The sequence below is a fragment of the Spermophilus citellus genome (genome assembly GCF_964194105.1).
Source record: "Spermophilus citellus genome assembly, chromosome: 1".
In the NCBI taxonomy this organism is placed as follows: domain Eukaryota; kingdom Metazoa; phylum Chordata; class Mammalia; order Rodentia; family Sciuridae; genus Spermophilus; species Spermophilus citellus.
The window spans coordinates 282,240,720-282,259,981 of NC_138182.1; the positions used below are offsets into that span (position 1 = coordinate 282,240,720).

The following is a 19,262-nucleotide window of genomic DNA, read 5'->3' on the forward strand; positions in this document are numbered from 1 at the left end:
TGGTACAGGGCCAATTCCGCATCTCGCGCTTGCGCCAAGCCGCTCCTTTCCGCCGCGGCGTTCGTGTACGGGGACCCACGAGGGTCCAGCCTCTGCCACTAGTAGCGCAGTGCTGGCGGAGCCAGGTAAGGGTCCACACCGGTCCTCCGCCTGCGCTGCTCGGCTGGCTGTGTACAGTGCTGGGCCGCTGGCCCTTCAGGTGCGGCGCCCCCCGGAACAGAACCACAGGCTCCCCGGCGCTGGGTTCGGGCGCTCGGCCCGTGGGGGTCCTTTCTTCGCTGGAGGACGCGACCCCGGCTCCCGGCTCGTCTGCCCCTCGCGCTCGGGTTCCCTGGTCCCCCGGCCCCTCGTTGTCCTTCCCCAGTTGTCTGCTTTACTGTTCTTCTCTGGTTGCCGGGGTAGCCCTTGCCTCTCCCCGGTCCTGACACCCGCGGAGAGCCGCGCGTCCCCTGCCCTGCCCGCCTCCCCGAGCTGGCCCGCGGGATTTGAAGAGCTCCGCCTTTGGCCGAAGGAGCCCTCCCTGGACCAGCCCGGAGGACGTGCGGCGAAGAGCTGGGAGTTTGACTCCCACCCAGCTCGCCACTTACTCGCGATGCCCAGAGCCTGGTCCTGGCTCCATCGCCGATCTAAAAAAGACAGGCTTTGAGAAAAACGAAGGAGTTTCATTGCTTTGGTAGCCCAGGAGGAACACAGAGGACTCCTGTCCCGGAGGCTGTGATTCCCCCTGCCAGGGGGGCACAGGGCTTTTTAAAAAGGAACACAAGGGCTGGGATCCCAATGCAGTCAGATATAATTACTTAGTATCCAGCAGATGTCTTTGAGAGAGGCATTGCTCCAGTTCCCAGGTTTGGAGTTTCTTTATTCTTGTGGGTAGTGATATTCTTCCAGGCAGTGGAAGACAGGAGTGCTTAGCCTGGGATAGGAAAAGTGTCAGTATTGTTTCCCCGGTTGTTAGGGAGGAGGAAAAGTGGAAGAGAAAAAGGGGGGAAAAAATGTCAGCCACCTGCAGGTTTATGCTCAAAGCATAAGGTGGCCCCCTCCCTCTTAACACTAGCTGTGTAAACTGGACACAGTAACTTTTCTGTGCCTCACTTTCTTCTTTGGCTGTCAGATGATGACAAAAGTAGATAATTTGTATAAGTGAGTACACCTATAAAGCACCTGGAACTGTGCCTGGCAAGTGACAGCAATTGTTTTTGCTATCAGTCACTTTCCCAAGCTCTGGAACACAGAGACCTACCTTTCTAGTGCTTATATACAAGTGGGAAATTTTTATTTACCCCTGTTTTGGAGTACCCATCCTTTTTTTCATGGACATTGATATACAGTGAGTCATGTGCTTTGTATTTGACTTTGTCTTTTTATTTTACAAGTCCAGAAGAGCTGAGAATTACATGGCATGGCTTTAATTACCTTGCGAAGGAACTTCTGCCATTTGTCTGATTTTCGGATACATGGAGCTCTGGCCGCTCTGAGAAATCATCCTATAAATCATGTTCACAAGGTATCCAAAGAGCAACTGCATCCTTGGTTCTGTTCAGTACAGTATGAGCCTTTCAGGATCCATTTTCATCATGCCTGCTATAAAAAGTTCCACTTACAAAATGGAAATGAACTTCATCCAGTTGGTGAGCCAGCATTCTCTCAGGTACATGACTGGAACAAGTTTGAACAAAATCTTAAAAATGAGGATGAACAGATATTTTACAGAAGACTAAACAAATTCACTTCATCAGAAGAGGTGTTGAGTTTTATAAAAACACTGGAAACTCTGCCTGATGCTATGGCTGCAGGAGCCTTACAACGGATCTGTGAAGTAGAGAAAAAAGGTGGTGATCAAAGGCTGCCCAAAGAAATACTAGAGAGCAGTGTCTTTCAAGCTTTATGTTTTCAATTTGAACGGGAGCCCTCACAGCTGTCAAACTCTGGTTTGGTGACTGCTTTGCAAGCTCTGATTTGGTTGCATGTGGATACTCAAAGTAGCTTGGTACTGAATCTCGTGGCAGAATGCCAGAATCGTCTCAAAAGAGGTGGCCTGGAAGTGCATGATCTTTGTGTTCTTGGGGAGAGTCTGATTAGACTGCAAGGCCCAGGTTGTGTGACACTAGAACTAATTATCTATCAACTGCAAGGTGCAAAATTGGAAGTATTTACCCCGGAGGATATTGTGGCCCTTTATAGAATACTGCAGGCATGTGCTGAAAAAGTAGACCAACACCAGACATTTTTAAATACGATAAACAACTTTTCCCTTTCAATAGTTTCCTACCTGAGTCCTAAATCCATTAGCCAAATGCTTACTGCTCTGGTGGTTCTAGATCAAGCTCAGGCACTTCCTCTGGTTATAAAATTGGGTAAATATGTTGTGAGGCACATTCCCCATTTCACTAATGAAGAGCTCAGGAAAGTCATAGAGGCTTTCATATATTTTGGACACAATGACAGGTTTTTTATCAAAGCCCTAGAGCGGCATGTAGCTGCATTCTGCCTCACCTTGGATGCTGATGTTGTCAGCAAAATCATGGAGTACTGCAGCAGAAAGCTGATTCTTTCGGAACCCATCCTCAATGCAGTGGCAGAAACTTTTGTTAGCCAATCAGAAAAATTATCACCTAGTCAGATTTCTGAGTTAATTGAGCCATTTGGAAAACTAAATTATTTGCCACCAAATGCACCTGCTTTATTTAGGAAGCTAGAACATGTGCTGTTCACCCATTTCAATTATTTTCCACCCAAAACATTATTGAGACTTCTCCATTCATGTTCGCTGATTGCGCACCCTCCAGTCAACTTCATGGGAAAAATATTCAGCCCTTTTTTTCTTCAAAAGCTTCAAGGCAAGTTGGTTATACTTTCTGACACTTGGATATAACTAACCTTTGAACTTGTGATGTTTTCAGGTTACCTCGGTACCATTTACACAGCAATGCTCTGCCTTCATTTTTTCTTGAAAGTGAGATTGGAAGTTTTAGATGCTAGTATAAACACAGAGCTGGGACATTGTGCAAAGAGAGGAAAGCAGCCTCAGATATACCTGACTGCTGCCTGGCTGGGGTACTGCAGGGTTCCTGGGGGACATGGTAATGGCAGTGATAAAAGCCATTATAGTGTCAGAACCTTTGTTGAGTGAGCAGCTGTGACTTTTTTTAAGAGGATGGTACTATTCTTTTTTTTAAGTGAAATGTCTGACCTCTCCTTATTTTAAAACTTATTAGGTTTTTTTTTTTGTGTGTGTGTGTGTGTGTGTGTGTGTGTGTGCGCGCGCGTGCTGGGGATTGAACCCAAGACCTTATGCATTCTAGGCAAGCACTCTACCAACTGAGCCCCCCAGCCTGCTATGCATTCTAGTCAAGAAAGCCAAATATATCAAATTCCACTATGTCCATGGTTAAAAGAATATTTCTGCTAATTCTCTAAATATATTTTGTCCTATATTTATATTTTGTCCTGTATTTATTATCTGTAGCTAAGATCTTAGGTTCTTGGAAATCAGTTTCATTGATGGCAAGAAGAGGACATTATTAATTCTGACAAGTTCATTCCCTAGAGTCATTTGAAGTCATGAGTGTAATGTCTCATATTCATAATGTTCATTCTCTCACTACCCTACCCAAATTCAAGCTGAACAATAACAGAGGTGCTTTGTATTTCAGGTGAAGAGTCACATTTGGACAGATTGAGTATGGCACAACTGACCCAACTGTTCCTAACCTCAGTCCTAGAGTGCCCTTTCTATAAGGTAAAAGCATGACTATGAACAGTATGGCCTTGTTTCCTTATGGGGCCAGTTTCCTTTAAAATTCCTTCACTTTAGGTCTCTCAGTACCCTCATTAAAAAATAGAACTTTCCCTTATCTGGTGGTAGTTGCCACCAGATGGGCTTTTCTTGGATCAGTTGGCTCCATTTCTGTGCCTTACCCTACAGAGACTGGCAGGGTTGCCTGGCACGTCTCATCAAGCGCCTCAAGAGCACACTCCTAGACTCTGAACTTCTTCAGGGTCTCTGAACTTCTTCAGGGTCTCTGCACTTCCTGTGGCTATGGTTATCAAAATGTGAATCTTTGGACTGAACAGATCTAGATTATTTCTCAGTATGTTTTTAAACCAAATCAGAAATTTCACTCTTCTCTGGAATGTGCTTGAGGTGGGTTGTCCCCATGACTGTCCCATGCCTTGTGTAGGATCAGAAATTGTATCACTAGTCTTGTCCATCTCTTGCCTGGTCCTTCGTACTCTTAATGCAGTAGAAAGTCTGTTTTGGGGAATAATGAATAAGGTTCGGAAAGCACCACTGTTTTCTTTAAAAATAGTTTAGCACAAATATACTTAAAGATAAGTTATAGTCACCCCCAGTCTTCTTCCATCCCTGAAGGAACAATGTTAACTGCAGTTTCTGCACCCAAATGTATACAAATACTTAAACACGCTCCGGTTTTTCTCTCTTTATGGGATATAATTTGTTTTTGTGTCCAGGATATTGTGGGCATTCCTGGAATCCCATCTTGTAGAACAAAGGCTTTCTTAAGAATGGCATGATTTTTCAGGATATTCGTTCTGCTTTTCCACTGTGAAAGCGCTTCCTGGACTTTCCAGCCCTGTCAACATGCGCCAGTAAACATTGTTGTGTATCTTAATTTTTGTTCTTTTGTCTGTAAACTAGATTCATGGAATTTGTTTGGGGTTGGTCCTGACAGATTCCCCCCACCCCTGACTCTTTGTAGATGTTCTGTTTCCCTAGCACTGAAGAGCAGTGGCCTGCCTCCCCAACTCCTGCAGCCTTAGATCTCTACTCCCTGCCCTTGTTCTCATGTCAGAAGTTTACATTGCATTTTAATAAGACCAGTGAAGTCAAGCACATTTTCAAATGTTTTTTAGCCATGTATATGTTCTATGAATTCTCTTTCTGCACTTTTACTCATTTCTGTTTGTCTTTTCTTAATGATTCATGAAATAGTTGTTTATTATGTACGTTGCACATATTTTCTCCTGGTTTGTAATTTTTTATTATTACTATTGGGGGGGGGTACTAGGAATTGAACTCAGGGGCCCTCAGCAACTGAGCCCCATCCCAGCCCTATTTTGTATTTTATTTAGAGACGGAGTCTCTAAATAATGCTAAGGACCTCATCATTGCTGAGGCTGGCTTTGAACTTGCGATCCTCCTACCTCAGCCTCCTGAGCTGCTGGGATTATAGGCGTGTGTCACCACGCCTGGCTCCTATTATTACTATTTTTAATTTAATATTGTTATGCTGTCATTTTGCTGTATAAAAATTTGTGTTTTTTTAATATATTTATTTTAATTATTTATTGTTATGTGGTGCTGAGGATTGAGCCAAGTGCCTTGCACGTGCTAGGCCAGCACTCTACCTCTGAGCCACAACCCCCTGTACAGAAGTTTTTGATAATTAAATCTGACTTTTGTTACTTCTGGATTTCCTATTTTGTTAAAGAATATCCACCAATACTAAGTCAACACAAATGTCCTACTAATTTTTAAAAATAATATTTTCCTTATATCGTCAATATATCTGCAATTTATTTATTTTTATTTAGGTCTTTTAATTGACAAATAAAAATGTACATGTATCTTATTCATGTTATTTTGAAATATGCACATATTTAGCCATTCCATAATGTCTATTAGCCTAAGTATTATCTAATCAACATATGTGTTATCTCACATATTTGCAGGCACGCACTGTGTGTATTTATGTTAAGTACACTTCCTCTTCTGCCAGTGTGTGTGTGTGTGTGTTAAGTACAATTAAGCTCTTCTGTCCTGCCTGTGTGTTAAGTACACTTAAACTCTTGTGTCGTGTGTGTGTAAAGCACACTTAAACTCTTCTGTCCTGCCAGTGTTCAAGGATGCCTAACTGTAGTCACTGTCTACAGACTGGAATGTGCTGTGATCTGTCATGGAGGATAGTTAACTTTGTTCTTTTCCATTCTTTTCCACGTGGACAACAAATCACCAGCATTTATTACATCTCTGTTCTTTCCTTACTAAGTTAAAAATATCACCTTTATGTCATTTTCCACTGTTAAAACATGGAGTGAGTACTGAAGGCCCGTGAAGCGATTCTAGGAGTTCCAAAGGTGGGCATTGTTGTTTCTGCTCTTTCCCTCCTCCCTCCCTACCATCTCTTGGTTTATGTGACCATTGAGGCTACTTATTAAAACGTATTTAAACTGCAATAAGAATTATGCATTATCATTTCAAGAAAGATATACGCCCTAAGTCCTGGAAAAAATATCATGCCCCAGTGAAGTAATTTTGTATGAAATGCTTATATCCAGGGAGGCTTCAGTTTATTATATGCTTTATATCTTGTTTTTCTTTCTTATATTTGCATGTATGATTTTTAGGGTCCCAAACTATTTCGTCAATACCAAGTGAAATCATTTCTTACTCCATGCTGTTCCCTGGAGACCCCTATGGATTTTCATCTTTATAAATCTGTGATGATTGGACTGATTGACCTTTTAGGAGCAAGATCATATTTTGCTTCAAAAGTATTAACACCCTATTGTTATACGATAGGTAAGTAGTACAGGGAGTTCTGTTAGAAGCATTTATCCTCTTTAGATATCTATGGGACTTAGTAGCCATAGAAGGTCTTTGGAAATGCAAAATGCAAATGTCCCTTCCCTGAAAGCAGGGATTCACAGTAGGACTAAAGAGTCAAGACCATCTGGGTTTGAGTCTCCCATATTACCACATAGTAGCAGAATGTTTTGGGCAGAGTATTTTAACCTTTTTCTGCTTACTGCTTCATCTCTAAAGTGAGAGAAAGAATAGTGACCTCAAAGATTTGTTTGAAGACTAAATTAAATTATAATATTGGGAGCAGAGTAAATGCTCAGTAATTGTTAGCTACTGTTATAATCTAGGCTCGTGCTATTCAATATAATAGCCGTTAGTGTATGGTGGTTTAATATGTTAAAAAGCTAAAAACTCAATTTCTCAGTCACACTAGCCACATTTGAAGTGTTCAGTGGCCACATGTGGCTTATGCCTGCCAGATTGGACAGTGCTGATATAAATATTTCTTGCTGCAGAGATTCTCTTGGGTATTGCTTAGTAGAGAATGCAGGTCCTTGTGCCCTGACGGTTCTAAATTGAGAGAAAATCCCATCATGAAGGAGAATGGTTCACAGGCTTCCAGTGATCACACTGCACTCCACAGCTTCTTCTGGGCCTTTTTACAAAAGCCACAGCAGCATTCCAGAGGGGAGGACAGGGAATCTGTCCATGCTCAAGGACCACACACTGAACACAGGAACATAGGAGGCTTCCACCACGGAGGCAGTGCAGGATGCAGCAGAAAGTTCTGAGGAGCACAGGGTGGCCCCTTAGCTTGCAGGGCTTTCTTTTCTGGAGTGAAGGATCCTGCCACTTGTCATACAAGGGAAAGGAACGTGTGCCTGGTTCTTGTCATGCACAGGCCACCTGAGAACCCACTCTTTGCTTCAGTGTGGCTGAGCCTCCTTAATTTAAGGCTGACTTGGTTGATCACCAATCGGATGAAATTAAAATTCCCACCATTGTTGGTTGTGGTCATTACTTTGCAGCTTTCAGCCCACTGATAAGTGCAGTGTGGGGAGATTCAGCAGAGTAGAGGGTGCAGGAGCAAGGGTACGTGTAAGGGTATCACAGAAGAACTTTCTCCTTCTTCTCTCACCAGATGTTGAAATTAAGTTAGATGAAGAAGGATTTGTATTGCCGTTCACAGTTGATGAAGACATCCATAAAAGGTAAAGAAAATCGTTGTGGTTTTAATGTTAGATGACTTGTCAACATTAGTAAACTGATATTTTTCTTAAAAGGTGAAAAAAAAAATAGACATAATTCTGGAAATTAAGATACTACTTTCCAGCACATCATATTTGAAAAGTCCTTGTAATATTTTGTAAATTGATTACTTTTCCAACAGATTAAAAGACATTCATGATTTATTTTAAAATAGTATCATCATATAAGACTAGTCAAATCCCAACTAAACTCTGATAACTACAAATATATAAATAGTTGTAATTGTTTTGCAAATTTAGTTTTTCTCCTCTTTGATTTCTCAGAGTAGCACTGTGCATTGATGGTCCAAAAAGATTTTGCTCTAATAGCAAACACTTACTAGGAAGAGAAGCTATCAAACAAAGACATCTACGATTACTGGGTTACCAAGTTGTTCAGGTATGGTGTACCTGTTATTTTTCTCCACAAGTAATTCCAAATTCAGATTTGCTTTTTTTCCAGGCAAAATTTCAAATTGTACCTTCACAGTACAATTACTCGAGTAAATAGCAATTCTTTAATCAGACAGCACCAAACCAGAATGATTTGGAGTTTTCTCAAGGAAACATGAACAGGGCTTCATAGGGTGAACATAGGAAAGCCAGAGGAAAAAATAGTCTTAGTTCTAGGTCTGCAATTGCCCTGTTTGATCTGTCTTGTTGGAAAATCCCTAGTTATGCGATTTCCTGGGACGCTGAAAGGTTTGAGCTGTAGTTCTCTTTTCTCTGTTATATGCATTAACCAAGAATGGCCAAGTTAAGTGCTGCTTACATCTATCTGTAAATTAAGCCAGGTTTGGGTTCATTTTCAAGGCCTTCCTGGCATTTTCTGCTCAAGGGTTTTTCACCCACTCTCCCTTTTAGTTAATTGTACCAGTACTAAGTGGTCTGAAAGAGCAGTGAACCAAGAATATTAATGTCTAAATTTTATGATTTTGTTGATTAGTCTTAAATCTCTTTGTCTTTTATTTTGCAAGGCTATGCTTAACTCTGCTTTTAAAACCACTAAGTCATTGGAATGTCTTATTTTCATTTCTCTCTGATTTAATGAATAAAAACCAGACAAGATGACCCATTAAGACCGAGCTCCTCATCCACCCTCCTGGTTAAGACCTTTGCGTTTTCATTGTAGATTATGTAAGAGGGCCTCTTGGGAGGGGTCCTTGGGGAATGAGGGTGAGTGTCCCTGATCCCTAGTTTCCTATTTGGTGACTTTTCCACTGCATCTTACATATCCACAGATGATTTGTTAAAATTTATTATGCAGTGTGTGAACAAAACCTTCATTGTTTCTACATTGCTCAGAGGATAAAGTAAAATTCCTCTCTAACTTTGCACTCAAAACCCTCCACAGTCTGCCCACAACCAGCCAGTTTCCAGCTCTCTCCACCTCTATCCTCCCCAGCCCTCTCTACTACTGTCTCCCCTCCCCACCCCTCTCTCCCCTCCCCAGACCCTCCCCACCTCTCTCCCCCCTCCCCAGGCCCTCTCCACCTCTCTCCCCTCCACAGACCCCCTCCACCTCTCTCCCCCCTCCCCAGGCCCTCCCCACCTCTCTCTCCCCTCCCCAGGCCCTCCCCACCTATCTCCTTCTCTCCCCTTTCTCCCTTGGCCCTTGCTCAGTCACTGTCTGGCTTATCTCCAGCTCTGGCATTGGGGACCTGGCACTCATCTGTTCCCAGCCAGGCCCACCTAAGCAGCACTTGATCCCGGTCTCCTGCTTGCTTTTGGTAGGCATCGTGGGCTCTAATTGGAGAGATTTTTCTTATATGGACAACCCACTTGTGTATCCAGTGTGCCCTTCCCAGGCCCCTCCCCAGGGCCAGCACTGCCCCAGGCATGGGCACATAGGAGGAAGAGGCCACTGTGGCCTTTGCCCTCCTAGCCTATTCCTATGTGGGGTAGGGTGTGAGAAGCCAGGTGTGGGACTGGGGAGTATCCTGACCATCTCATTGTCCTTCCTTCACAGGTCCCCTATCATGAGATTGAGGTGCTCAAGTCCAGACAAGAATTGGTGGAGTATCTACAAAGTAAGCTCTTTCCTCAAAACTCCACTGTTCATTGGTAACAAGGAAGAACAATGGCTTTATGACTCAGATAGTGAAAGGACTTATTTTTAAGAGACATAGTTTAAGAGGATAATTTGTGAATTAACCATTTTGCAGAATTATGTTTATAGACTGGTGCTCTGAGAAGGCTCAGAGGTTTTCCTGATACCATGTATAATTTTATGGGTGGTAAACTTAAAATTAATTTATTACTAGTGTCATAGGAATTTTTATACCTCAAACAGAATTGATCAAGTACAATAAAGCAATATAATGAATACTTGTTATTTTGAATCTCCTATTTGTGATAGTTCTGTTAAATGAAAACATAGTCTTTAGAGTCCTTCATTTTCTAACAAATATAAAGAAGGAATTATATCTCCCACTTTTATGTTTTTGTCAGTGAATTGATACATGATAAGGAGAAGGGAAAATGGGAAATGGACAAAGCCAGAAAGGGTACTCCCCAGGAAGGCCTTCCTCCTCCCCGTGGGCCCTTTGGGGAACACCTTTTCTGGCTTCATCTGGCTTCTGGTGGCTCCAGGTGTGCCCTGGTTGATGGCAGCAGAGCTGACCTGCTCTGTCTTCACATGGCTGTCTTCCATTGTGTCTGTGTGTTAAGATGCTGCTCACACGTGGCCCTTGTCCACATGTCTGTTGCACATCATTCCCCCTGTATGGCCACATGCATGTTTTCCTCTTAGAAGGATCCAGCTGAGTTGGATTAAGACACCCTAATGAGTTCATCTTGACTTTATTAAGTCTTTACAACCCAACGTCAAGTAAGGTCACATTCACACATACCAGGGGACACAACTGAACCAAGGATTAAACTAGTGAACACGTAAAGCGTGCTTATGAGATGCCTGCAGAGTGAGCCTGCACAGCGCTAGCTAGCAGTGTCTCAGTTTCCACCCTGCCCTCTGTGCCCTTCACTCCAGCTTGGGTTCTCTTTCTGCAGAATAGCAAATGGAGACCAGGTGAGCTCTCAGGTCCCTGGTACAAGTATGCCATGGTTGCAGAGAGGGGCCTCAGATTCTGAGGAGTTGTCTTTCCAGATGATCTTGACAGTCTCTCAGAGTCTGACAAGACCAGAGCAGTTAGCTGACTTGAACTTTTTCACAGCAGTTAGACTTCCTGAAACCAGTGTTCTTGACATGGGGCCCAAGGTCTGCTCAGGATCAGATCAGATCTTGGAATCCCTTTCACAATTCCTTCCTGCTGATATCCAGACTGGTGCCAGTTTTGTCTCGTGTGTGCTCTGGTTCCCTACCAGCCAGCCAGGGTCACCCTGGTCAGCTCATCCCTGAACCGTGGTGGAGGTTAACAGCTCACAGTTGAAAGAGGGAAAGAGACTGACCCACAAACATGTAGTGCTGATCTGTTAGAAATACTGTGAAGAAAGAAAGCTGCCTGGAGCATTTGTACCTGCTCTGTCATCTCAGTCCTGATCCTTGGTGACCTCTTCTCCTGGTCGCCTTCATCTGAATCAGATGCTCTTCCCACTGCAGTTTTGTCACCACCTGATCTGGATTTTGTCTCCTGTGGTCTCCCCTGCCCACCCCATTTACTCATAACCCTGACACTTGACTTTGGAGCTCCAGGGCAGGAAGCAGCCCCTGCTACAGGGCTGGGGGTTGGGTGACCTAAACAGGTAGGGCAGGTGATGAGCGTGCCGAGCCCACCGGCACCCCAGGAGCTTGCACAAGACTGGACTGGGAACGAGGCCACTTGGAGCTATTTGTAGCTGGATTTTAAAAGAAAGAAAGGAGGGTCTGTGGGCACAATGTCCATGTCTGTGATGATCCACACAAAGCCAAAGGGGACATCCCAAGAAAGGGGATAGGCCTAATTCTGGCTGTTCAAAAAGAAAACAAAAAACTTCCTGAAAATGTGCATGTGTTTATGGAAGTGATTTAGGCTGTAGACACAGGGTTGGTGGTGTCACAGGTAGCAGTGAACTTGGCAAGCTCTGTCAGAAAGCCAAAACCTTATAAATTGAATTTTCATGACTCTGAATTTTAAGGGTTATCTGTGCAAGCAAAAGTGGAGTGAACATGCATACTCATACTGATAGCTTTCTGTACTGTGTATTTGACAGTTTTGAATAAGGCATGATCTTGCTATGTTAGTTTTCAAAAGTAAAGCAAATAAAAATAGGTTAAAAAAAAAAAAACTTTTGCAAGCATAACCCTTGAAGCAGCAAAGCAGTACTACTGATATCCCCCCTCCTGACGCTAGGGGGCAGAAAAGTTTATAACATCAGTTGGGCTGCAGCATTTTAAATACTTGTTCCTGGAGGAGAGAGTGGGTCGTGTGTGTGTGTGTGTGTGTGTGTGTGTGTGTGTGTGTGTGTGTGTGACAGAGAGAGAGAGAGAGAAAGAAAGAGAGAAATTGGGTGGGGGGGGGGTGCACGGTGGCAGTTCTGCATGAACAAAACAGGCCATTTTCCTTACCTTCCTCTTGGCATGAACCAGGCCTAGACAGGAGAGCACAAACATTGCCCTGATATGAAGAGATGCCTATCATGGGGTCAGGGAGAACCTTGAAGACAAGTATCCTCCCAAATCTTGGATCATTTGGGGGCATGTGGATACTTGGTAAATATTTTTCAGATAGAAGAGAAACTACCAGGGAGCAGAATTCATTACATTTGAGTGAATTCCCTCTGAAAAAGCTACATGTGCTGGATGATATGCAAATCCAGCTTGGCTTCTTGACAGTGAACTAGGCAAATCAGCCTCTGAAGGTGCTATTCCCCAAACTGGAAATGCATCCAAATCTGTTAGGAGTCTGGATACCTCATGTAGGGGGATAGCTTGAGATACCTTGAAAGCTGTTTGGCCAAGTGCCTGGGCAGTGGCCAGTGCTCAGCGGATATTGGGTGCTATTGATGAATGGGTTTATGTGTAGCCTTCTCAGTTACACAGCCGGGGGACAGGCATGCACGTCAGGACTGGGCTGCAGGCAGGAACAGGACTTGCTGCTCAGTACTTCCAGGGGTTCCCCTGTAGCCTGTGACAAGTTTTTGTGGTTAGCAAAACCTGTGCTGTTTGAAATCAGATCAAGAAAATGTGAGGTCCTGCTACTGTCTGCAGGATCTGAGCCACCTGGGGCATTTTGACATACAGAAGTTTTCTCCATATCCGACCAGATTGCTGATTTGGAAATTTAGGACAGAACGTTTCTCTTTGTAGCTTTGAGGATCCTGAAGATCCTGAATCTGATGTTCTGGCCAGGCTTGGTGTTAAAGGACATGCAAATCCCCTGTGCTTGAGTCTCTCCAGTCCAGCTTCACTGCATGGTACCCTTCCCCCAATCCTATAAGAAGCCTCTGTTCTTTTGTTTGGCTATGGGTGCCTCTTGGTTCCTCTGGTATGCAGCTTCCCATGCTGCTCCAGTGAGAAAACCTAACTTTATTTTGATGCTCTCTGGCTGTTGAGCTCCATCAAAAGAAATTGTGCTTTTATGTACTTTTTATCCCATCTCAGAAAAAAAAACATTTCTCTCCCGGATGACTCTCACGGTCTCTGGCATATAATTCACACTATTTGTGGGTTGAACTGATATTTTGGCATCTGATGTTTGCATGAAACAATATCTCCTAATAACCCTACTGTTTTTAACTTTTATTATGGAAAAATTTGATCACAGAAGAGTTGAAAGAATTGTATAATGGATCCACACGAGTCCCTCTATTTGGCATGAAAATTACCATAATTTTCCAGTCATGTTTCATCTGTTCTTTCCCTTTCTCTCCCCCCCCCCGTCTCCCCTCACTTTTTTTTTTTTACTGGAATATGTCTAGAGAAATTCAAACTATCATATTTTATCTAAATACTTCAATATGCACTTAAAACCAATAAATGTTTTTCTTTTATTTCATACATCCATTATTGCAACTGATAAAATTAATAATTGCTCCCTGCCATTTAATATCTGGACTGTATTTTAGGCTTCCTACAGTGGCTTAATATATTACATTATGGTTACTTCCTACAGTGGCTCAAAAATAATTCATTTATTTGTCGAGTCAGAATCCAAAGAGTGCACGTTACCTTTGGCTATGGTCTGTTACACCACATAAGGCTCTGATATCGATAACTGCCCCACCCTAGCCTGGTTCTCATGTCATTAACTTGTGGAAAGAATTAGAGGAACTGCCTTGTAGGATGGCCCACATTGTTGTTTGACTGTTCTCTTCTTCCTCTACCTGCCTTGTTTCCTGTTGAGTTGAAAGCTATATCCAGAAGCTTGCTTGAATTCACTTTGAATTTCTTGAGCCACGAGGCGTCATAGGCATGCTGTGAATTTACTCTGTGATGGAATCTGACGTCTGGTTGTCCCCTCTTGGTGATACAGACTGATGAGCGAGTTCCTATATCATGGGCCTCATCTGACACCATGGGTTACACATCAACCTTTCCCCTAATGAGTTTGGCATCTGCGTGGCTGAATCCATCATTTCACTAGTTCTGATTCCTTCTACATTTAACTGTCTTGTGTTTATTTATAAAGAAGAAATAGCTCCCATCGAGCATTTGTGTACTCTGAATAAGGATTATAGAAAAGAAACAAATGCTTCGATCCTGTATCAATTTTTAGAATAAATGGCTAGAAGTCTAGCTGTTTTTTATTTTAGGATGTTTTCATGAACTTCTACATGATTGATGTGCTTCAGGCTTTTGCACATCTCATTTTGATGCTTAAATTATCCATTTGGACCAGTGGGGTACCCTTCTGTTGGCCTTTGTCCTTTTGACCTTGTCATATTTTTTGTTATGGTTTTTGAAATTTTCTTTGTAAAACAGAATGTTCATGGATTTTCTTACCCTTTTCCTGTCTCAGGCCCAGGATTAAGCCTCTTCTCAGGGACCCTGATCCCTGCAGGGTGGAGGGTAGTTCGCTCATTGCTACAGTCATCAATGTTTTTATTTTTCATTTTAGGTGTCACAAAAAAAAATCACATTTTTATTTAAAAAGTAACAAGGTAATCAAACCAAAATTAAGTTTTCATTAAAAGTCTCAGTTCATAAATTTAATGCTTAAAGTTGCTGTGGGCACACCCTCCTTCAGTTGAGTGGTCAGCCTACTGGAAACAGAGAAGCATGTTTTGCAAATCTACTCACAGTGTTTATGTTTCTTTATCAGGGAAGAGACATCAAGGGAGGCAAAGGTCTGTTCAGCCCCACCACTGACCACTGCCCATGTCTGTGATCCAGTTATGGTTTTGAAAGATCGACAGTGGCTTTCTGTCATGTTGCTGTCCTCATTGTTCCACAGCACTGACGGATTGCAAACTAGTTACAGCAAGTTACCCTCAACTTCATAGTACCCTTTCAATTTCCTGGATGAATGACTAAGCAGTCTTCCTCCTAGCTACTCCAGACATGAGTGTTTCAAGGTCCATCTAACTTACTCAGAATCATGGTAAAAGATACCGAGTGCAGAGAAGTACTTCTTCAATTCATTTTAAGAAATGTCAGAGTCTGTGAATTGAAGTTCAGTTATGCTGGGCCATTTAAACAAGTTTATAGTGCAATCCTAAAACAATAATCAAAAATGCTTTAAATTTAAAATGTAGACATTAAGCTAGTTTAAAAACCTCTGCATGTCCAACAGAAGATGTTTGGAAGACGAGAGTTTTTATACTACAGTTGTAGGCTGCTTTCCCTCTCCTCCTCAGTCAACTAGTTTTCAAGGTAGAATGAGGAGGCTGCTCTGCCTGACAGCTGTGAATCAGGGTCTAGAGCATCATGCCATTAAGGCCATGGCCTGCCTCAGAGTGGCCTGAGAGCCCTAAGGAGAAAGCCTCTTTCCCTGGCCAGCCTCTCGCTCTGCATGTACTTTGTATTTCTTTCAGAGAAGCAGCCCCTGGCCAAGTGGCCTGAGTCCAGTCACTTAGTCTCCCCCACATCTCAGTCTTCTCATTGGCATAATGAACTTGATGGGTCTTCTCAGCTTCAAAAGTCAGAGTTTATGAAGACTCAGGATGAATAGCAATATGTGCCATGCAAGATGTACCTAGATCACACCTAAAATGTCATGTCAGCTACCACCTTTGGTTTCTCTTCCTCTGCCTCAAATTAACAGAAAAGGTGCATCTAACCAAGTGTCCTAAAAGCTTCCATTTTGCTCAAATGTCCAGAGAAAGTGCACAGGCATTCAGCTGCAGTATGGACTCCCACCTTCTAATTTCCTGCAAACTGCCCATCTCCCTAAGCTCATGATGCCCCTGCAAAGTACTGGCTCACACCTCCCATAGGGAGAGAGATGCAAGCAGCAGCAGTGCTGGTAGATCAGCATCACAGTGCTGCACACACAGCCATTAGTGAGCACTTGGTCCACCTAGGGCAGAGCAGTGAGAAAGAAGACAGAAGGTCAGCCCTGAGCAAGCTGAGTAAGGGAAATCAGGCCTAGCTCTCTGAGTGCAAAGTCCACGGGACTGGCATGACATCTAGATGCTGCACATCCCATAGTGCAGTGGTGGGCATCTGAAACACTCGGGCTCATCTGATCTCTGCAAGCTTCCTCATACCCACTTTGTCCTTATCCTGTTGATTTGCCTCCTTTCAAAGGAGGATTTGCATGTTTCTTCTGTCCTTCCTTTTCCTGGCATATAATTTTGAAAGTAAGTTACAGACATGAGAGACTTAAACTCATTTTTTTTAACTTTTTACTCCACTAATGTACCTGAAATACATATGATAACGTGGGGAAAGATATTTGTAAAAGAATTAAAATATCTTAATACTCAAAACTACCAAAATTTGTTTCACCTATTGTTTGATGTAACTCTGGTACCCTGCCCTTCATCCTCTCAGTGCTGCTGGACCACTCCATGGTGCGGTGACACACCCTGCAGCATCTCACCTCAACTAGACGCCCTGTGCCTTTCTCTGTCAGCCCCAGAGCTTCTCTGACACCAAGGAGATGGAAGCACAGGGCAGAGGTCAAGTTTGGGAGTAAACAAGAGATGAGCCTCACCCAAGGAGAATGAGCAAGAGATAAAACACACATCCACGTTGATGCAGAAAATACCCTGGTGTTTTCTAGGCTCCTCAGAAAGGTCTGGACCGAGTTGAGCACCACTTTCCCTCACTAGTGATCTGGTTGAGGCATCTGGACATGGATTCTCCTGCTTCTCATTCCTCTTGGTTCCTCACTCTTGCTCCCTGGAGTCACCTATCAAATAAACCCAGAGCATCCAAGCCCTTGTTTAGTCTCATCTTTTAGAAGAAACTCAATCTATAGTAACTGTGCACATTTGTCACCAAACACTTGCTGAGTACCTACTGAATGCTGGAGTTGAGCCACCCAGGAAGAACGGGCTCCCTGAGCTCTCAATTGCCCCCAAGAGCTCTCAATCTAGGACACAATGACAGAGAGGCTTGGTGTGGACAAACATTAGTCAAGACTTCTGAACCTTCTCCTTTGCCCATCTGTGCACTTCCTTGTGAAATTAAGTTTCAGCAAAAGAACCCTGCTAAGTCAGCTTAGCCAGAATCCTCTTCCTTTATATCTGATCAGATTCCTCATCCTGCAGAGGATGCCTGATCTCCCTGGTCCATCTGTAGCAGGAATCCTGTTAGTTCTGTCCTGTCAGAATCCACCTGCCCCTAATGTTTGCTCTTAGTTACTTCTCACCCTCGGACCCCAACCCTGCTCATTGGCTATAAACTCCCACTTGCCTGAACTGTATTTGGAGTTGTCTGGATGTCTCTCCTCCACTCAAATCCCCACTGGGGTCCCTATATATAGGTGATAGTGCTGAATAAATTCTTCCTGACTATGCTTTAGCAAGTATCATTGAGTGATTTTTCCTTTCATAATAACAAAATGACACCTGCTTAAATTGAAGCTAACAGATGCACATCTATATGGCGGTGTAAAAGGACTTTGCAATTAAATGATTTTAGTCTCAATTTTGGCTGAGTTCCCAAGGTAATTGGTGTCAACTACTTGCACTTTACAAAGATTGACACCAGATCACCTATGCAAAGCTTGCAAAGTCTATGACCCTCAGTAGACCTCTCATGTCCCATCTTTGGAAAGGTTGAGAGAGGTCAGAGACATCAAAAGGGGCAGATTATAGAAGTTTTTTTCTTTCTTTCTGATTTTCATGAGGCTAGAAAATCATGAGTCATGCTCCCATGACTTCTGCCATGGTAGAAAGACGACAGCCCCCATCTCCTTCACTTCACAATAAAGAGAAGTGATCTATCTCTGAACACCAGGGAGATGTCCACCTCTCCCGGGGTCCCAATGAGGCTGATATGTCTCCCTGGGGCTTGGGAACACTGTGGGAGAGTGATCTTTGACTCATGTGTTCTGCCAGTGGAGCAAACAGACGTGTTATGAGGACAAAGAAAGCAATGTGACCCCATGGACATGAGAGTCATATCCTGCCCAGGTGTATTCTACAGAGAAGTACCACAAGGTGCCTGAGCAAAGGGGCATCTTAAGCCACCAGCCTGCATCAAGAATTGCAAACTAGATTCCTGCCAGTGAAAGAGAAGGCAGGACACTGCTCCTTCCTCTGTCCCACAGACCTCTCAATTGGACTCCTGCTCCTCTGTCCACCTGCCAGTCTCCTATTCCTGCAGGAAGCACCACCACCCTCAATGCATCCTTCACCACATCACCAAGGGCTCAGCCACAGGTGCCACACTGCCCTTCCATCTCCTTGAAAGCGCTTTCCAGACTCTCCTAGGCCTGCTCCTCAGGCAGCATCCCTAAGCCAGCCTTTGTGGCTCTGGTTAGAGTGTGCCTCTCAAGTACTGGTCAGCATGTTACCTTTTTTTTTTATAACCTATCACCACGTCCAGCCCCTTGACCCCCCCCCCCGACCCCCACTACACACACAAATCATAAGTTCACAGCTCAGTACATTTCAAGCCAATATAATCAGGTTGGCAGAGTCTCTAGAACGCTCCCACAGAGCAGCTGAGTTTGCCTGATTCTGAATTAAACTGATTTAATTCACCGGCAGTTTACACCACCACTGACCAATGCTGTAACTACTAGACACACGTGTTGCTATTTAGCGCTTGAAACTTGGCTAGTGCCACCAGCTGAAACGACAATGTTTGGACAAACTGAGTTAAATAGGGCAGTTAATATTACTGGTGTCTTGAAACCTTTTCAATGTGGTTATTTAGCAAATGTGGAATTACACTCGTGGCTCTCAGTTTTTGCTGGTCTCTGGCGCCCTAGACCCCCTGCTAGCCGTCTTCACCTTTCTTCTCTGTCTGCACCACTGGAGCTTAGCTCCCCTGGAGCAGGGGCTGCTTGTTTCCTGGCCTACCTCCAGCTCCGGGGGCACTGTGGTGCTGGGTTATTAACTGCCACAGGAGTGACCTGAGAGTAAAGCAACCAATAGCGCGCGAGGAAAGATAGGGTGGGCGTGGGCAGTCCCGG

At 43.6% G+C, this 19,262-nt stretch overlaps 1 protein-coding gene across 3 annotated transcripts; it reads left to right on the forward strand.

The window, feature by feature from the left end:
- The first annotated feature begins 2 nt into the window (after positions 1-2).
- FASTKD3 (FAST kinase domains 3) lies at positions 3-10,120 on the forward strand. Of its 3 annotated transcripts, none has more exons than XM_081310577.1 (7): positions 4-125; positions 1,374-2,837; positions 3,654-3,739; positions 6,370-6,544; positions 7,689-7,758; positions 8,080-8,194; positions 9,764-10,120. In XM_081310577.1, the coding sequence occupies exons 2-7, from the start codon at positions 1,400-1,402 to the stop codon at positions 9,860-9,862; spliced, it is 1,983 nt and encodes a 660-aa protein (XP_081166703.1). In that variant the 5' UTR covers positions 4-125; positions 1,374-1,399; the 3' UTR covers positions 9,863-10,120. The 3 variants fall into 3 exon arrangements, with proteins under 3 accessions (XP_081166705.1, XP_081166703.1, XP_081166704.1); XM_081310578.1 differs by having other exon boundaries at positions 33-125; positions 1,379-2,837; XM_081310579.1 differs by lacking the exon at positions 8,080-8,194 and having other exon boundaries at positions 3-125.
- Positions 10,121-19,262: the final 9,142 nt, after the last annotated feature.